The 17,564-nt window shown below is 25.3% G+C and overlaps 2 protein-coding genes across 3 annotated transcripts in view; one reads left to right on the forward strand and one right to left on the reverse strand.

Moving 5' to 3' along the window:
- Nucleotides 1–248: 248 nt before the first annotated feature.
- On the reverse strand, nucleotides 249–14,941 carry LOC107440491 (P2X purinoceptor 4). The gene is made up of 11 exons (XM_016053431.3): nucleotides 14,362–14,941; nucleotides 13,206–13,386; nucleotides 11,494–11,565; nucleotides 11,324–11,402; nucleotides 11,114–11,210; nucleotides 10,216–10,308; nucleotides 8,456–8,600; nucleotides 6,963–7,093; nucleotides 3,188–3,335; nucleotides 2,633–2,740; nucleotides 249–1,033 (listed from the first exon to the last, which is right to left on the reverse strand). The coding sequence occupies exons 1-11, from the start codon at nucleotides 14,490–14,492 to the stop codon at nucleotides 950–952; spliced, it is 1,269 nt and encodes a 422-aa protein (XP_015908917.1). The 5' UTR covers nucleotides 14,493–14,941; the 3' UTR covers nucleotides 249–949.
- Nucleotides 14,942–15,260: 319 nt separating this feature from the next.
- Nucleotides 15,261–17,564, forward strand: part of LOC107440492 (MLX interacting protein mondo) — a 39,818-nt gene continuing 37,514 nt past the window's right edge. Inside the window, exon 1 of one of the 2 annotated variants that reach the window (XM_016053432.4) lies at nucleotides 15,261–15,772. In XM_016053432.4, the coding sequence (XP_015908918.1) occupies nucleotides 15,462–15,772 (311 nt within the window). In that variant the 5' untranslated portion in view covers nucleotides 15,261–15,461. The remainder of the gene's footprint in view (nucleotides 15,773–17,564) is intronic. The other variant, XM_071177520.1, reaches the window with a different exon arrangement.

The raw sequence follows: 17,564 nt of genomic DNA on the forward strand, positions 1-17,564 counted from the left end.
ATCAAAATTTTGTAGCTGTGCCACTATTTCCTAACAACTCTACACACAGAATAATCTTTGATTAAATGTAGAGATTATCACCAACCAATTTAAAAAATTACACCAATTTTTTAAAATTTAAATTAAATATATTTGGAAATGGTTTATTAAAACTGAAACTAATTCAAAATCTGTTTCTTCTTAAAAATTTAACAATTGTTCATTTTACTTTTATGTGCCATTCTAAAAAATATTCACCATTAGAACTATTCAGAATAAATGATTTTATTTGGTAAACTTCAACAAAGCAGTTTGATAACAACACATAAAATACAAAAATTGTCATTCCAAAACCTATCAAAATCAGAACATGCACTCCCCAAAAAATGAGTATTAATAAAATAGATTTTTTTTTTTTGCATAGAACACATAATACTAATTTTAAGAAATAACACTTTTAATCTTTTTTCAAAAAAACTTCAATTATAAAAATGAAAGAGAAAAGTGAGAATTGTCTTTTAAAGTTAATACATTGCTAAATCAAATTATGCACTAAATTTTTATAAAAAATAGTAAACAATCATAGTAAATTGGTCCCATGCATCAATTGGAAATGTGATCTTGTAAAAAAATTTCAAAATAGAACTTTAATAAATTTGCTTTACAGGATTATTTTCTATAAAATAAAACTAAAGTATAAATTATTAGTACAAATTAAAAATATTACTCTTTGGTACTAACATATTTTATAATGTAACTGAGAAAATAAATTTAATTAAAATTACGTAAGGCTTATCATTCTAAAATAAATTGATTCAAAAACAAAATAATTTCATAAATTACTAAACTCTACATAAAACCACCATTTTGATTGAAAAATGAAATAATCACAAGCTTTTATCACAGATATGTTCTTCCTGCCAAGAAGTAATATTTCATAAAAACAGTAGAAAAATAATTGGATTGGAAATTAATCTTCTAGCCTTTGATAACCATCTCCAATATCTCTCCTTACAGGAATTTCTCCAGGAATTTTAATGGTAGATATTTCAGGCTATATAAGGAAAAAAAAAACTAAGTAACTCACGGCAATAGTTATGAATTAAATAGAAAATACATGTATAAAAAGATCATTCAAGCTTTTGAAAATTAAATGCAAAGAAAAAATTATGAATTCTGTAAACAGATGATGCAAATTATGTAACTATAGTTACTTGACTCATATATGTATATTAGTCAAGTCAAGTCAAGTAGGAAAACAGTAATTTAAGAATTGTAGAGGAAAAAAATCGAAAAAATCTTCAGTCGATAAAAAATAGGTAAGAAAAAGAACTTATCAAGTGTAAAACAGTTATTATAAATAAAGTAAAACCATTAATATTTTTCATAAACATGGAAAACATTTTTTAAAGTTAAATTATTGCAAAAATTTAAAATTTTTTCTTCTAAATTTTAGGAATTTTATAAGCTTTAATTCTTATTTTAATAAGTAAAGAAATTCCTTTTTAATAATGAAAAATCAGGTTAAAATCCAAAAAATCATTAGAAAACAGTAAAGATTGGTTAAAAGAATATATTTCTAGAAGAATGCGATAAAATGGTAAAAATTGGCAAATCAGATTACAATACTTTTTGCAAAGAAAAACAAATATTAAATAGCTGAAAGTTATTATTAATAATTTAACAATTACATAAAATAATTGATGATATTTAAAGGCTTATTTGGCAGGAAAAATTAAATGTGGGATTCTTTAATTAGGACATATTACCTCAAATTTTTGTTAAGAATCTTAGGTGACCTATCAGGCAGATTAATGTTTTATTAGGCAAAGGTTTATGATGTATTTTTTCTTCTTCTAAAAACATTAGGGCATCCAATTTTTCTTGGTCTATTTTAAAACCTAACACATCATCAGTGGTAAATAATGCAGTTTAGGAAAAATATCAACCTATTTTTCGATTCTCATATGCATTTTAATCATCTTACAAATTTTTATAGTTTAATATCAAATTATTGAATCTAACATTCATCTTAGAATAAATGTTTAATAAACATGTTTAAAATGTTTGGCTGAAATTGTGCTGTCAGGTGGAAATGTGTCAATTTCATGGGTAAATTAAGTCTGGAATCTACATTAAAAAAAATGTAAGGTATACGAAATATGAATTTATAGAGTGTACTCAAAAATATTTTTTTCTTAGTTAAAAAAATAGAATTTTACAATCAAGCAAAAATGTCACTATGTCACTCGAAAAATAATTGTTGATAATGTTTGAAATTTGCAATTGCATGCCTGATCTCAGCCACCAAATTATATTTAGTAACAGCAAAATACAACCACAAAGAGTTAATAAATTATAATAAAACATTTTTATTATAAAATAATTTCATGCTATTAAACTTTTCCAAAATGTTTTTTTCTTCTACTTATTCCAAATACAAAATTTTTGATACTAGAGCTTATAAATTATTTTATACTATATGTAACATTTAAAAAATCTCATTCAAAATTTGACGCTTTATCTGTAAAGAGTAAGACGGACAGTTTAATGAGACACATAATTACAAATGCTAGTACATATGTCGTACTCTAGCACTTAATGTAGTAAAAAATTAGAGAGAAAATTTAAAAATAAATAAATTAAAAATTACCGAATTTGCAGGATCATTTTCAGGGTCTACTTCTTCAAATTTCTTTGATTTGAAAAAAGTACGTTTTTTCACTAAATACAATACTATAACATCACATATCACTACCACCTGAAAAAAAAATTGTTAGATAGAACATTTCATCAAAAATATAACAATTGTTGTAGAAAACGCAATGTAAATGAATCAAGGTGTTATAATTAAAGCTAACTATCACTGTTAAAAAATGTTTTTGATAGAATTAACAATAATGAAACACTTTCTAAAGATAATTTTTAATAGTTTATTTGAAAATATGCAAAAAATATTTTAGAAGACATTCAATTATATTATAAAAAATCTTTGTTTTTTAAATATCCATTTTCCTAAAAGAATACTTTTATTTTTTAAAAAATGAAATGATAACTGTATTATGAAAAATCATATTTTAAAATATATAACATTTCAAAGAACACACTTGATCTGAATGTTTAAAAATTTTTCAATTCTGCAAACTATTAATTTATTTAATAAATAATTATATTTCTTATTATTAATAATTTATCAAAACTTATTTACCAAAGCAAGTAATCCTAAACCAGCACCAACATTTTGCAACAGAGGTATGATTCTAAATTGTCCAGCTTGTCCTACTACAGTTATTGCTAAACGAATACCAAATAATTTATATAGAGTTCGTCTATCATCGCTAAAGTAATTGGCATATCTGCAAGAAATTTTCAGTAATAAATAATTTGATATTGATTAGTTAATGTTATTTTAAAACTTCATCACTTAAAACAAACAAGTATGCTTTAAGTATACATATTTTGATCAAAGTACTAAAATGAATCAGTAATATGTATTGTCATGTTTTTATATATTTCTTAGTTTACTTAGCATTACATATTTCTTAGTTTTTAAATTTTCTTTGATTCTTAAATGCGTATCAAGTTATTTCTCAAAAAATTTAATAACTAATTTATTATTCAAGCTTGTCACACAATAAGCAGATATCGAATTCTATTTTTAAATCTTCATTAGCTGTTAAGACATTAGCATAAAAATGCATTCTATTATAAAAATTAGAATAATTTTGCAACGTTTTTTAGAATTTTAATTTTTTGAAAAATTACTACATAAGACAAATATGTATGCATTCTGTTATAAAAATTGCAATAATTTTGCAACATTTATTAGAATTTTAATTTTTTGAAAAATTACTACATTAGACAAATATGTTGACTCAACATGGTTGACTTTTTGTAAAGCTTGTTTTTAATCAGGGTTCGTGATTTTTTTGATTTTTTAAAAAAAAAAAATCAAAAGAATCAGATTTTTTTGATTTAAATCGGATTTTTTTTAATTTAAATCAGATTTTTTTGATTTTTATTCAAATACACCTAAAGAACTTTAATTTATGATTAAAAAAAGTTATAAATGTTTAATCAAATTAACTTAATATTAAAACTATGTTGTAACAATATTTTAGAAGCTCTAACTAAAATAATTTTTCATTATAATACATGGCTTTGAATGCATAGCAACCATTTTGAAACAAATGCATGATTAAAATTTAAAGACTAGATGAAATAGAGAATTTAAAGAATACTTCAGGGGTCTGTCTGGGTTTTTCTGAGAGGTACCTATTTTGTGAAAATTAAAAATTATATTAAAAAATCAACACAAATATAGTAAAAATATGGATTTATCGTTTCTTACGAGACACAAAAATAAAATTTTAAGAAAAAGTATTTTGTGTGATTATTCTATCATTTTTCCTAAAGTTGAATTTGTAAAGGTACCGTTAAACGGTAGTAAATTTGGCTTGGACAGACCCCTGTACTTTAACTATTAAAACAAAGTTTCAGTTAGCAAACCATAACTTTAATTTAAAATTGTGATTTTTTTTTTTTTTCTCTTGATTTTTAAAATGACAAAATAAATGTAGCAGACTGTGTTTATAAATGTAGTTATTCATCAAAAAATAAATAAATATTTAATCTATATATTTTTATATTAAAATATTCACTTTTAATTCTATATCAAAATAGATAAGTTAAGCTAAAAAAAAATTAGAAAATCTATGTACTCATTGGAATTTTTTTTCACAAAATTTCTTTATAGAAAATCAGATAATGTCAAAGATACTGTAAACATATTATGAGAAAAAAATACCAGTTAATAACCCTACTGCATCAAATAGACTTTGAAAGAGTTTGAAAGGGAAGAATGACACTATATTAGGAAAAAAACATCTGAATTCATCAGCCCTTTTTTTTTCTTTTTCTGTTTTTGGCATATTAGGGTAATTTCTTTTTAATATAACCTCAAGCTTCAGAAATATACATTTTCCACCAATAAAATATGATGTAGATTTTAATTCACGCTTTTTCATTCAAAAGGTAGAATTTTAATTAACATTATTTGTATTATTTTTTGAAAAATATTCATGTTTATTAATTACTTTCTACAGCTATGCAAGTCTATATTAAGACAGCATTAAATGTTTACTTTAATCTGTACTTTCAATCTCAAGAATCAAAACATTTTTAAAAATGTAATTTCAAATGTGTTGGAATTTAACACACACCAAAAAAGTAATTTCATTAACTAAAATTAATTAATGCAGCAATTAATTAAATTAAATTTTAATGCTAAGAAAAGAAAATAATAAGAGTATCAAAAATTTAAGACACTGTTTTATGACTTTTAATATCAATATATATAGAGAAATTTTTTTTTTCCATTTAAATCAATGATTTTTTAAAAAAAATCATTTGATTTAAATCATGATTTAAATCGTGATTTAAATCAAGCTGATTTAAATCAACAAACCCTGTTTTTAATAAATCACTTTCCCTTTATTCCAAAGTGATAGTTAATTTTTTTAAACTTTTGATTTGTTCCTGTTTCGCTTAGAGGGAACAAGCTTTGCCCTTCTCCCTGTGTCTACATGCAAAGAAAAACTTTACAAAAATTTGCAATGAATATATTTTATTACCACGGTAATCTCACTGCCAAAAATTTTTTTTATAACATTTATACATAAATCAAAGCATTCCTTATAGTTAATACACTTCAAATTGCTTTTTATTTCTTGCTAGAAAAAACATTATATATTATTTCTCTGAGATCAGGATAGGATTCTTTTCTATGAAAATGAATATATTTTTTAAGTTCGTATTTGTTTTTTTATTTATTAAAAAAAGTTTACACTGAAGTTAAAAAGGAATTATACAAGTAGAGCCTACATCTTCTTTTCTTTTTAATTGGAAGTCGTTTAAAACAGATGCAAAGAAATTTTTTAATGAAAGTCAAAATTGACTTTCAGAATTTAATAATAAACAATTAAACAATATTTCATTTATGTACATGCATAAAATAAAGAACTTTAAAAATAACACACATTATAATATTATGAAGCAAAAATAACAACAATCATAAAATTTCATTGTTCTTGCTGCTGCTTGTTAATGTAAAAAAATGTATTTAAATTCTATTTTTTATTTTTTGAATAAAAAATTGAATTCAAACAGACTTTTTCTAGTTTTCATGTTACACTAAAGTGAGAAAGTGATGTCTTGAAGAATTTGAATTTTTAAATCTATGTATGTACTTTTTTTGAAGCTGATAAAATGTCAAAAAAGTGATGAATGAAATTGTGTAAGCTTAGGTAACAGTGGGCCAATTAGATAACAGAGCTTTTGGACAAACAAAAGTTCGAACAAACTTAAAATTTTAATCAGTTTGGAATAAATAAAGAGGAGACATTCTTTCTTGCTCTTTTTGTTATAAATAAGGGAGTTTGTATAGAATTCAAATGCAAAACAATGCAATTCTAATACACTGTTCAACAAATGATGTAGAAAGCAAACTTATCGTTTTAATACAAGATATTTTTCAACACTATAACGACGTTATTGTAGTTTCAAAACGACATTTTTTATTTTAGTTTCATTTTCTGAAAGACTTAAAATATTGATAAAATAATTATTATTAAAGAAAAGAATTATTATTAAAAAAAAATAATGATGTCACATGAAAATTATAACTTGACTTAATCGAAAAATCAACAGTTAAATTATTATCAACCGTTAGCAGACAAACGATAAATTTCTTAAAAGTTTAAGAAATTTGAAGCAGCTGTCAAAAGCTGTGTGTTATGGAACAGGCCAAATATTTTCAAATTCTGTTGATATTAACATAGAATTTTTGTCACAATCATTGAAACAAAGCAAAAATACATACAAAAGATAAGGGGAAATGGTTTGAATCCACTACATTAATTAAAATAATTTAATTATAAGTAAAATAATAATTTTAATAATTAAGTGAAAATGATTTATTTCACCTGAAGTTCCACCCTGGAGCTAATTTAGCTTCTGGGTCATCTAAACGATTGAATTCATATTTAGGAAAACAATATTTTTTGTCAAAATCAAGATTGCAGTCCCATTTAATCACCACAGCAATAACACCACCCTGCATAAAAATGAAAATATTTTGTAAAATTACGTAACATAAATTTAAGCATAAGCTGCACAATGGTTTGGTTTTAACTTTATGTTAATAAAAAAAAAAAATAAAAAAAAAACAATAAACATATAAAACTGAAATTTTTTATAAATTCCACAAATTGAACACTTAATAATATACATCACACATTTTGTAAAATTTCTATAAATAAATGACAGATTTATTTAATTTTTTATGTATTTTTCAAAATACATTTAATTTTCAACAGAATTAGACAACCTTTGATACAGTATTTGATATATCAGTTAAGACATTTTTAGCTTATAGTATTATTTACTATACATATTTATCGTGTTGTTGACGTATGCCTGTTTAGACAGAGGGGGTGCGATTGTTCTTGTTATCCAATGGCGCTATCTATGGCCAAGAATTCGACTTCTGGCATACCCATATGACGCACCCGTTTATAGGGCGGACCCATTCATCCACATATCGTAATTTTGACCTGAATCAGAGAACGACCGATCTCTAATACAGTACCCCCAGAGGTATTGATTTGTTATGGGAACATGGAGGACTTTTGCAACTCGACAGATTTAACTTGCATCAGTCACTTTACTACACGGGGAGTCTTCGGCCGGCGGGATTCGAACCCACGAACTCTCGGACATGGGCCCAGCACCCTACCGACCAGACTATCCCGGCCCACATATTTATCTTATAATAGCCAAATAATAAAGAAAAAAAATTTCTAACTTTATTAACTAAAACAAAATTCCAGATAAAAATATAAAACTTTTTGTATATGAGCTAGATTTAACCCAAAACCAAAGATATGGCTAGTCAACAATGTCTTTTAATATATTCCATCTTTTTTTTAATTATAAGAGAACAAAAAGCTATTTAAATGTTATTAAAAAACACAGGTAATAGTTTTTAATGAATCTTACAATTATAATTTCTTCCCCACACTGTTGTAGCTTCTTTATCATAACAATCTTTATTTATTTAATACAATGAAATTACAGATGTTTTATAAGTAGACTCAGTTCAGAATGAATTAGCTAAATTTATAATATGTATTAAGTTATTTAACTCACTGGCGGCCCAGCACATTAAAGTCATAAATTTTTTAATCCAACCAAATGGTAGTGCAGTGCACATAAAAAGTCTCGCTTTGTTTTCTAACTACAATTTTTCCTGCACTTACAAAAAGCCTCTATTTTAATGTGCTGAAATCACCCACCAATTTAGAATAAAAAAAGGAGAAAAATGATCCTTCATACTTCCTTGAACTACAGTTCTATAAGTAAGTGTGAACATTTAAAACAGTAAGTGGGTTAATAATTGTAAAAACTTAATATTTACTTTAAAAGCAACATCATTATAATTTTCTTGTCCACTCCATTTAACAATATCACCAAGTCGAAAAATAGGACAATCAGGATATTCCACAGGATCATACAAGCAAGTTTTCAAATAAGAACTATTTGAAGTATCCTTTATATTGCGTCTAAAAATATTGCACTATTTAGTTCGTACAACTATCATAGTTTAAAGTATCAATTAAAAGGTATAAAACTCCATGACTTTATAAATTATTATACCTGTGAATAGCATAACTTATTTTTTGCAATATATCTTTGATAGAAGAAAATAAAATTTATAATAGCAGATAGAAATTAAGCTGAAAATATAGAATTAATTACATTTTAAACAGCAACATCTAATAAAGTTAAATACATTTAGAAATAATTTAAGGGATTATCCGCAAATTAATGTAGTTTATGTTACATATTTTACATAAACAGGTACACATAAAATTTCCTAGCATACTAGTCATCAAATAAAAACTTGAAGCCTTTTAAAATTGGGAAATTCTTTTTAAATATTTTTTTTAAAAATAAGATATAAAATATGTTCCATTCATAATAGTACTAGCACTAAAAAATGAAAGGAACAAACTATTACTTTTTAAATTTTGGAAAATGCTAAGATCTAAACAGAATTAAAACTTTATATTGGTACTTATTTTCAGAAATGTACACACACACCAAGCACAAACTTAAAGAATTTATAAAAATTTAGAAATTTGAAAATTGGCAATCTTATAAATGCAAAAACAATATTACACAAGAAAGACTAATATATAAATAAAAATTATCCTTGATAAAAATAATATAATTTTAGAATTAGTAGTATAGAACTTTCTAATCTTTCAAAGTAAAAAAAATAACTTTATAAAAGTCGAAAATTACCTGATGCAGATGTACTGTTTCATCTTTAATCTAAATTGACTATAAAATCAAACTATTCTTTTAATAAAATATTTTTATAAATATTTAAAAAAATTATTCACGTTTTAATTATTTTGCAATTAATTTTAGGGAAACTACCGGGTAGTTACCTGAATTGAATGTAGGAAAAGAGTAAGAGCTTCATTTACTATACTTATATTTGAAGTACATTACATTACATATTACACTTACATATATTTGCATTTATATTGCAGAATACTGTACTACAGTACTTCTTTTTAAATTTAAAGATCCAAAATATTCTCAGCTTATAATCTCCTTTCCAACTTTTTTAAACATTGTATGAAATTCACAATCTGTATCAGTTCAATTTCATGTAGATTTCAATGGCATAGGAACCAGATCAATTTTTTCACAAATATAAACAACATTAAATATTACAAGTACATAAGTTAATTAAATAGCATTATAAACTAAATCTGAGGAAAAAAAAAAGGAGAAAAAATTGCAAGAGAATATTGGAGTCACGAAACTTATTTATATCCAATAAAAATTAAACTCCCAAAGGAACACATTCTGCATATTTAATTCAAATAATATACAAAAAATATTTTTTTTGCAGAGTTCAGTTTTTAACGAATGTTACATAAATCCCATTAAAATTCATAATTAAGAAAAAGTCAAAAGCATCATGCAAACATATTATGTAATCCTTTGATTAAAGTAAAAAACAAAATTTTTTTTATGATGTTTGATTTTACTCTAATAATCTGAAAGTTCAAAAAAAGCAACAAAGAAAAGCTATGCATTTGTAAAAGTAGTAAAAATAAATAAAAATATAACATAATTTTTGAAAATCGTCAAATATACCTTTTAGCATTTTCGAACTTTGGAAAATCCACAAAATTTTTAATTAGGACAGTAAAATCTTCACTGGCTTCTAAAACAGCTGTATTATTTTTCCTAAATGAAGAGAAAAAACAAACAATAAACTAATCATAAAGCTTTTTTTCATCAGACGAGGCTCAGTTGTAATGTTATAAACAACAAACATAACTTTGTCAGCATTGGCAAAAAAGTGACTGATTAAAATTACTTTTTTCTCAGGTAAATAAGATATGAATTATTTTTTCTTTATTTCACACAGTTCTGATATTTTATACAAAAATACCATATAAGTATAAATAAATTTAATATTATAAAATAATTTTCATTAACTTTTTATAAATTGATAATTACGGATGGTGATAGATATGGTGTGTTCTTTGCATTAAAATTAGAATGAGAAATGAATGCAACTGCAGTTTTTAGTAAAAATCAGATTTTATGGAAAAATCTCTATAAATTTTTTTTCTTCAGAATTGACAATATTATATGTACTTAGATTTTATGTTTGCATGTTCAGATTTTCAGAGTAACTTAAATTAACTATTTTAAAACAACTTTTTAAATCACAAATAGTAAAATTTATTAAAAACCTAAACATGTGTCACAAATTCATCACTAGGTCAAAGATAATATAATTTGTCACACCGACAAAAAAAATATGCAGTTAAAGAGTAAAAATATTTAATTGAGAGTAAAATTTAAAGATTTTCAAATTTTTGAAGAATATTGTGCAATAGTAAGAACATTAAAAATAAGAAAATTTTTTGATCATATAAAAACTCAACCAGAAATCCAGACCAATTCACAAAAAAACATTTAGGAATGAAATTTCTTGAAAACTTTTAGGGTGTCTAAAAAAAACAAATGTACACATAATTACAAGGGTTTAACATCTACTTCAGTTGGGCACCATGCTTGTATTTCACAAGTGTAAGTGCCTTTAATACGACTTTCAACACAGTTTCCAGTCATAACACCTACAAAAAAAAGGCATAAATAATTATATTTTAAAATTATTTAAACATATTTTAAGTACATAAATCATTATAAAAATTTTAAAAAAATTATATTTATAAAATTTAATATATACCATTGCCAGCAGTAACGGCATTTCCGGCAACACAGCTGTTGTTATCTTTATAACAGAGAGCTTCAGTAATTGAAGGATCCTTAAAATATTAAAAGAAACATAAAATATAAATTTTTTGATAAGAATTGTGATTTGAAAGTTTCAAATTAATTTTTGCATAACTACTGTACCTCAGGACAAGTTTCTTGGGTTTGATTTTGTGTAATTATTAAATTTGTTGCAATAAAAGTAGCTCCATTTTCCTGTAAATGTAGAAAAAAAATTATTAAAATGGTAACTAGAATAATTTATTGAAAAACACCAAATTTTATGTAACAATTATAAAGTAAAAATTTTTCTTGTATTTTTTTTAAAGTCTAAATATTGTTTAAAAAATCATTGAATTATAAAAATCTCCGAAGTGAAAATTTTTTGGAGGGGTACCTTAAGCCAAAAAAAAAAGAAAAAAAGTATTCAAATTGTAATTCAATTCTCTTAAAATTATAAGGAAAATCACAGAGGTAATAAAGTTTAAATTTATGTCATTAAAGATTATATACAATACAGATTAGATAAAGATTATATACATTGAATTAACTCGCAATGCAAATATAACATTTGTAAATGGTGTACAACCCTAATATGTGCTTATATTATGAAAGCAATCCATATAAATTTGACAGTTCACCGCATCACAAGGAAGCAGAAAATAGAACAAAGAAATAATAAAAGTTTCATAATTCAACAATTTAGATTAAATGAACAATAAACATTCCCACAATAAACATTTGAAACAATAAATTGAAAAGAACAAGTCTTTAATTAATGCATGCAAGTTATTGCCTCCCAATATAATTTGGTGACATTCCAGATTACCTGGAAGTCTTTATCTAGTCCCTTGCACAGTAAGAGGTGATCAGAGTTCAAGATACCTGAGTTACAAATTGGATATGCTTTGATGGAGAGAATTTTTATATTGTATAAATGTTCTGATAAGCAGTCACATCTTGTTTGGGGCCTAAAATTAGCTACTGCTTCTTTACAGGGTTGGTTACGAAGAGACTTTCAATTGTCCTGAATGTTTTCCCATTATTTGCCTTTCCATTTTATAGATAAATCGCAATTATTTATTTTGTTAAATTTATTAATTACATATTTTTATAAGTGTATTAGGATTAATGGTTGCTATTTCTTAGGGAATGGTTGTTTTGTTTTATTGCCAGAAGATTTCTTCTCATTACCTTCTACATTTATATGTAATGGTATTCATTCTATAACAATAGTTTTATTTATTTCCTTGATAGTTTTATTTATTTCCTTGTTCATAATCTTAGTATTAAAACAGTGATTGTTTGTATTGCTGATATAGAATACATCAAGAGAACCACTTTTGAGAACTCATTGGTTTTTGTTTTCAAGTTCTATAGTGACAGGTAAATTACATGGATCCCTGCATCAAAATTGATTATATAGCGACCCAAGGAGCACTTTGGGTAAATAGTTTGCAATAAATACCAGCGCTAGATCTGTTAAGTACCTTGGATCCGTCAGCATATAAACGTAACCAGTCATTTTTTTGTTCTAATATGTGTCATTAGTCATTATATAATTACTCAATAAAATATTTCTGGAGCCTGTTATCGTTCATGTCCCTATTATTTGATTCTGAATGTTCCTTGACTTCAAAACTGAGCTCAAAGTTATGTTAATGATGCAAATTTTTAACAATTTCCTAGACCCACCAAGAGTTTATTAATAATGACAAAAAAACAAAATAATTGCAAATTACAAAAATTTTAAAATATGTCTATGTGAAAACAATCTGTTTCAATTAATGAGTAGTTAATTACAAGAATTAACACAAAGCAACTGATGTTTAATGAATAAAAATAGTTAAACTTACTGATGGTGGAACTACAAAGTCTGCAACATCCCATATTCTTTTATACCATTCAGGATGTGAAATTTCTTCTTTGAACGCATTTTTAGAAAAATTTGTGTATGTAACTCCTTTAACTTTAGTTGTGATAGAGCCCTCAACATCACAGAATTCTTGATAACCTTTTTTATAAACAATTACATACCTAAAAATAAATTTATATAATACTTTATTTTAAAATGAAAAAATAATAATTTTATATAAAAGACATACACTTTAAAACTAAAGATCAGTGAATAAAAATAAAATATTTTCAATTGCAATTGGTGTCAAAATGAAAGTGTAAGAGTAGATACTTAAATTTCATATAATTTGGGCTAATTATACTTGGAGAGTTCTCTCTTACTTTACAGGTGATTCAGGTATTGTAGAATGGTTTTAAATGAGTATAGACTTAAAACAACTTAAATAGGTAGATTATAGGTTATAACACTATTGAGATAACAGGCTAAAATGTCTCTATTAGGTAGATTATAGGTATTAAGCCAGTGGCTGGGTAACATTTTCTTTCACAGAAATATAGTTCACTTAAAGAGTAAAAACAATGTATAAAAAAGGTGAGTTTCTCGAGAATTGCTTATGGGAATTGTTGCAAACTGCATAAAAATAAAATTAACCAATTTTAACTGCTATTAAAACTAATAAACAAAAAAACTAGAAGGATAGCTAGAAAAAGAAAATTGTCATTTTCAAAATATCTAGTTAATTTTGGCAAACAAAATTCCAAATTTGCATTTGAAATATTGTTAAGTTTGAAATGATCCATATATGTTGATAAATAAATTAAATTGAAAGAAAAAACATTTATTTTACAAAACAAAAATGAGTTGATAAAATAGTATAGCGATCTTAACTTCACATTGACCACCCTAAGTTTCAGAGTAGTGTGGCAGTACAGTAAAAATAAAATATAATATGCAAGAAAGTTAAAAAAAAATATTTATATCAAATAAGCTATGCTACTTAGACAATTTTCTAAATGGCAAATACAAAAATTTAAATAATTTCGATATTTTATATACAAGGACATATAAAGAGGAAAAAAAAAGCCTTAAAATCTGATCATTTTTAAAGTGAATTAAAAAAGAAAAAAAAAAACGGACACAAAAATATGATTTACCCAATGATATAACCAATTATGACAAGCTGGATTATGCGACTGACGATTCCAACAAATCGGTTTTTAATCTGTACTATTTTTGGAGTTTCATACGAAAACAAAGAATCCGCAATTTTATTACAGGTTGACATTTTTTTATGTGAAAATATAATTAATTTATCTTAATTATTAATTAATCGATAATATGAAACAGCACAAAGTACTTATGCGCTGAAAATTAAAAACAAAAAGATTATATCACGCAAGAACCACAAGTTTTAAAGGGAGAGAAACTGATAATTTATTTCATTTGTTTCAAAGATTAACTTCCAAATTAAAAGATAAAATAAACTAAGAAGATAAACTATTTCTATCTGTGGACGAAGTAGGTGGAAAATTTTGAAAACATGTGCTTAAAAACAGTAGTACAAGCAGTATATGCCAAATTTTGCATTCCGTTTAACTAATTCTATTGAACAAGTTGTTATTTTTTTATTTTACGAACAAAAACGGATTGAAACTTTTTAGTGTGTATTAAACGATTGATTTTTTGAAAACACTGATAGATAAACAAAAATAGTTTTTGTTTTTGTTGTCTGCTGTAAGGTACTACCGTTACAGTTACAGAAAGAAATAAGCATGCGCAGGATTAATTTTTTTCTTCTCCAAATTAACTTGGATTAATTAATTAATCCAATTAAATCATTTAAATATTAATTTTATGATTTCTAAAGCTAAAATAAGGTTTATCAAAATCCTTCATTTTCTCATAGTTTTCGTATTTTTAGCTGGAATTTACCTTAAAACCATGAGATGTTTAAAATCTTTTGATAGGATCTTTAATAAAATTCTTTTTCGGTGTTTAATTTAATTTTTTATTTAAACTTGCTGTTGCCGTTTCAAGCCCTCTCTCGTCGACCAATGATTTTGCTCATATTTTGGGGGAGTGTTGTTGATTTCGTTACGTCATCACCTCCTTCGTGTAAATAACAATCCATCCAGATCAAGATGTCGACGACGTCTGATGTTTATTAATAATGCGACGCAAACACATTCTACTTTATACCATTTATCTATTTTAATGTCTTCTGTTATAAAGTGAAGATCAATTATAAAAAATAATGCCACCAGGAGGTGTAATGCGACAAAAGGCAGATCAAAAATCTATGAAGGAAATAATTCATAGTGGTCATTTTATGGTATCTGATATCGACGATCCAGAAGTTCAGGATGGAGATGAGAGCCCATCATTAGTTGTTCATGAATCAGATTGTGATCAGGAATCCTTGCCGTTACCTTCTAAAGGATTTGATTTCGAAACAGCGTGCCAAGAGACTTCAAAAACATACACTTTTGGGTCACGAAGTACTCACTCAATATCAATTGATGCATCTCTAACAAAACTTTTCGAGTGCATGACACTAGCTTACAGGTAGTGCATTACTTACTCTAGAATTTGTTTCACTTATTTGAAAAAAAATATTGAATTTTGTTTTCAGTTAATATGAGGTAAAGTTTGTGTTGCTGCTGTTGCTGTGCATATTTGCATGCAAACCAGGATCTAATATAGATTATTAATAACACATACTTGATTGATTGTAATATTGAATGTTATAGATCAAATAACTGAAATTCTGTTCTTGAAATTTTTTCCATTGAGGCATATATAATGCCACTTTATGTGAATTAATCCCACTGCTGGAAATTAGCCAGTTCCTTTTATTTTGAGGAAACAGTTGTCATGAGTCTTACTATTGCGCATTAAATTCTAACAATTTAAATTTGATTTTAATAAATAGAAGATAAAATGTAAAGTATTTTGGATGTACAATGAGTTATCTATCCCTCTAGCTATTTATTCTAAACTTACTGCTGTTATACATTTTGTCTTTCCAATTCTTTTTAACTAGTTAGATCTTTTTAAATTGACTAATGAATATAGAGTTTGCTTTTAAAATGGTAGAACATCAATCTATTTTAAATATGTATAAAATATTATTTTTATTTATTCTTGGTCTGTCATTTATTAAAATAACTTGAAAGCGTTTGATCATCATTTTGCATATCTTAGGTAGAATAAAGATACAATAATTTTGAGTCTATGATGGTAGATCTGGGTGCAGACTGTGCAACTCTGTAGCTTAATCTTTTTTTTTTTTTTTTTTTTTTNTTTTTTTTTTTTTTTTTTTTTTTTTTTTTTTTTTTTTTAGGCTACATCTCCTAAAATTTTTTTTTCTCTTCTCCCGTTGAATAATGTTAACAAGGTTAGTGAGTGTACCTGTTTTGTGTAATTATTTTATTGGTTTGTAAAACATTTTGATATGAAAATTCAAAGTGATATGCAGTGGTTGACTGAATATTAAAATCTCTAGCAAAATAGGCAGCATGTAAAGGACTGAGTTTCTCAGCTTTTTTTGTTGCTGTTTATTTCAATTAATGCTGCTTATTTCAAGTAAGCTACAGCCTTAAAATATAAAGGGAAATTTTTTTTCTTCCTGAAACTAAGAGTTTATGCTTGTAAAATTGAGTGAATCTTTCATATCTCATATATATAATCTTTCTTTTCTTTCTTATTTGCATCAGTGAAGGCATAAGATTTTTATATCTAAAGCCGCGGTCGTAAGAACTATATTATTTTTGTAGTTAACTATAACTACAAATGTAGTTAACTACAACTATACTTTTTCAAAAAAAATGTAGTGACTACAAACTACATTGGAATTGTAGTAACTACTTCACTACTTTAAGGAGACTATCATTGTTGGAGAACTTAATTTACGCCTATGTTCGAAATTGTTTTGAATAAGAAATTGACTTACACTGAATAAAAGGGAATAATTAAGAATTATTTATTCATGTTTACATGAGCCACTTTGTTGTACCAAAATATTTTTTGTAGAAGTATATTTAGCCTTCAACTTTTTATGCCTTTCTCGACAGCGAACACTGAATTTAAGAATGTGAAATTGTCAAATAATTGCATCTTTTCAATTGTTTAATGCTCTTTTATTTCCTCTTTGAAATTACGTATATCGAAAATATGGTCCTTTTTTTTGAAATAACATCAATGTTTCATGAGTGTGCATTCTCATGTGAAAGTGTGACCAAATTGATTAATTATTTATTTTATGTAATGGCTACTTTGAATGTTAGTTATACGTTATTTAAATATGTAATCTCTGTTAAAGCTCAGCTGTAACCACAGGGACATTTTCATTGCATCC

This window comes from Parasteatoda tepidariorum, chromosome 2 (genome assembly GCF_043381705.1).
Source record: "Parasteatoda tepidariorum isolate YZ-2023 chromosome 2, CAS_Ptep_4.0, whole genome shotgun sequence".
Taxonomy (NCBI): Eukaryota; Metazoa; Arthropoda; class Arachnida; order Araneae; family Theridiidae; genus Parasteatoda; species Parasteatoda tepidariorum.

What these genes read in the sequence shown, in the direction of transcription:
- LOC107440491 (XM_016053431.3), bottom strand. Translation starts at nt 14,492, where the DNA reads ATGTCAACCTGTAATAAAATTGCGGATTCTTTGTTTTCGTATGAAACT. An exon ending in TGCCGTTACTGCTGGCAATG is followed by an intron (nt 11,211 to 11,323) that starts GTATATATTAAA and finishes TTTTTTTTGTAG; the next exon opens with GTGTTATGACTGGAAACTGT. An exon ending in AAGTTCGAAAATGCTAAAAG is followed by an intron (nt 8,601 to 10,215) that starts GTATATTTGACG and finishes CAATATTTTTAG; the next exon opens with ACGCAATATAAAGGATACTT.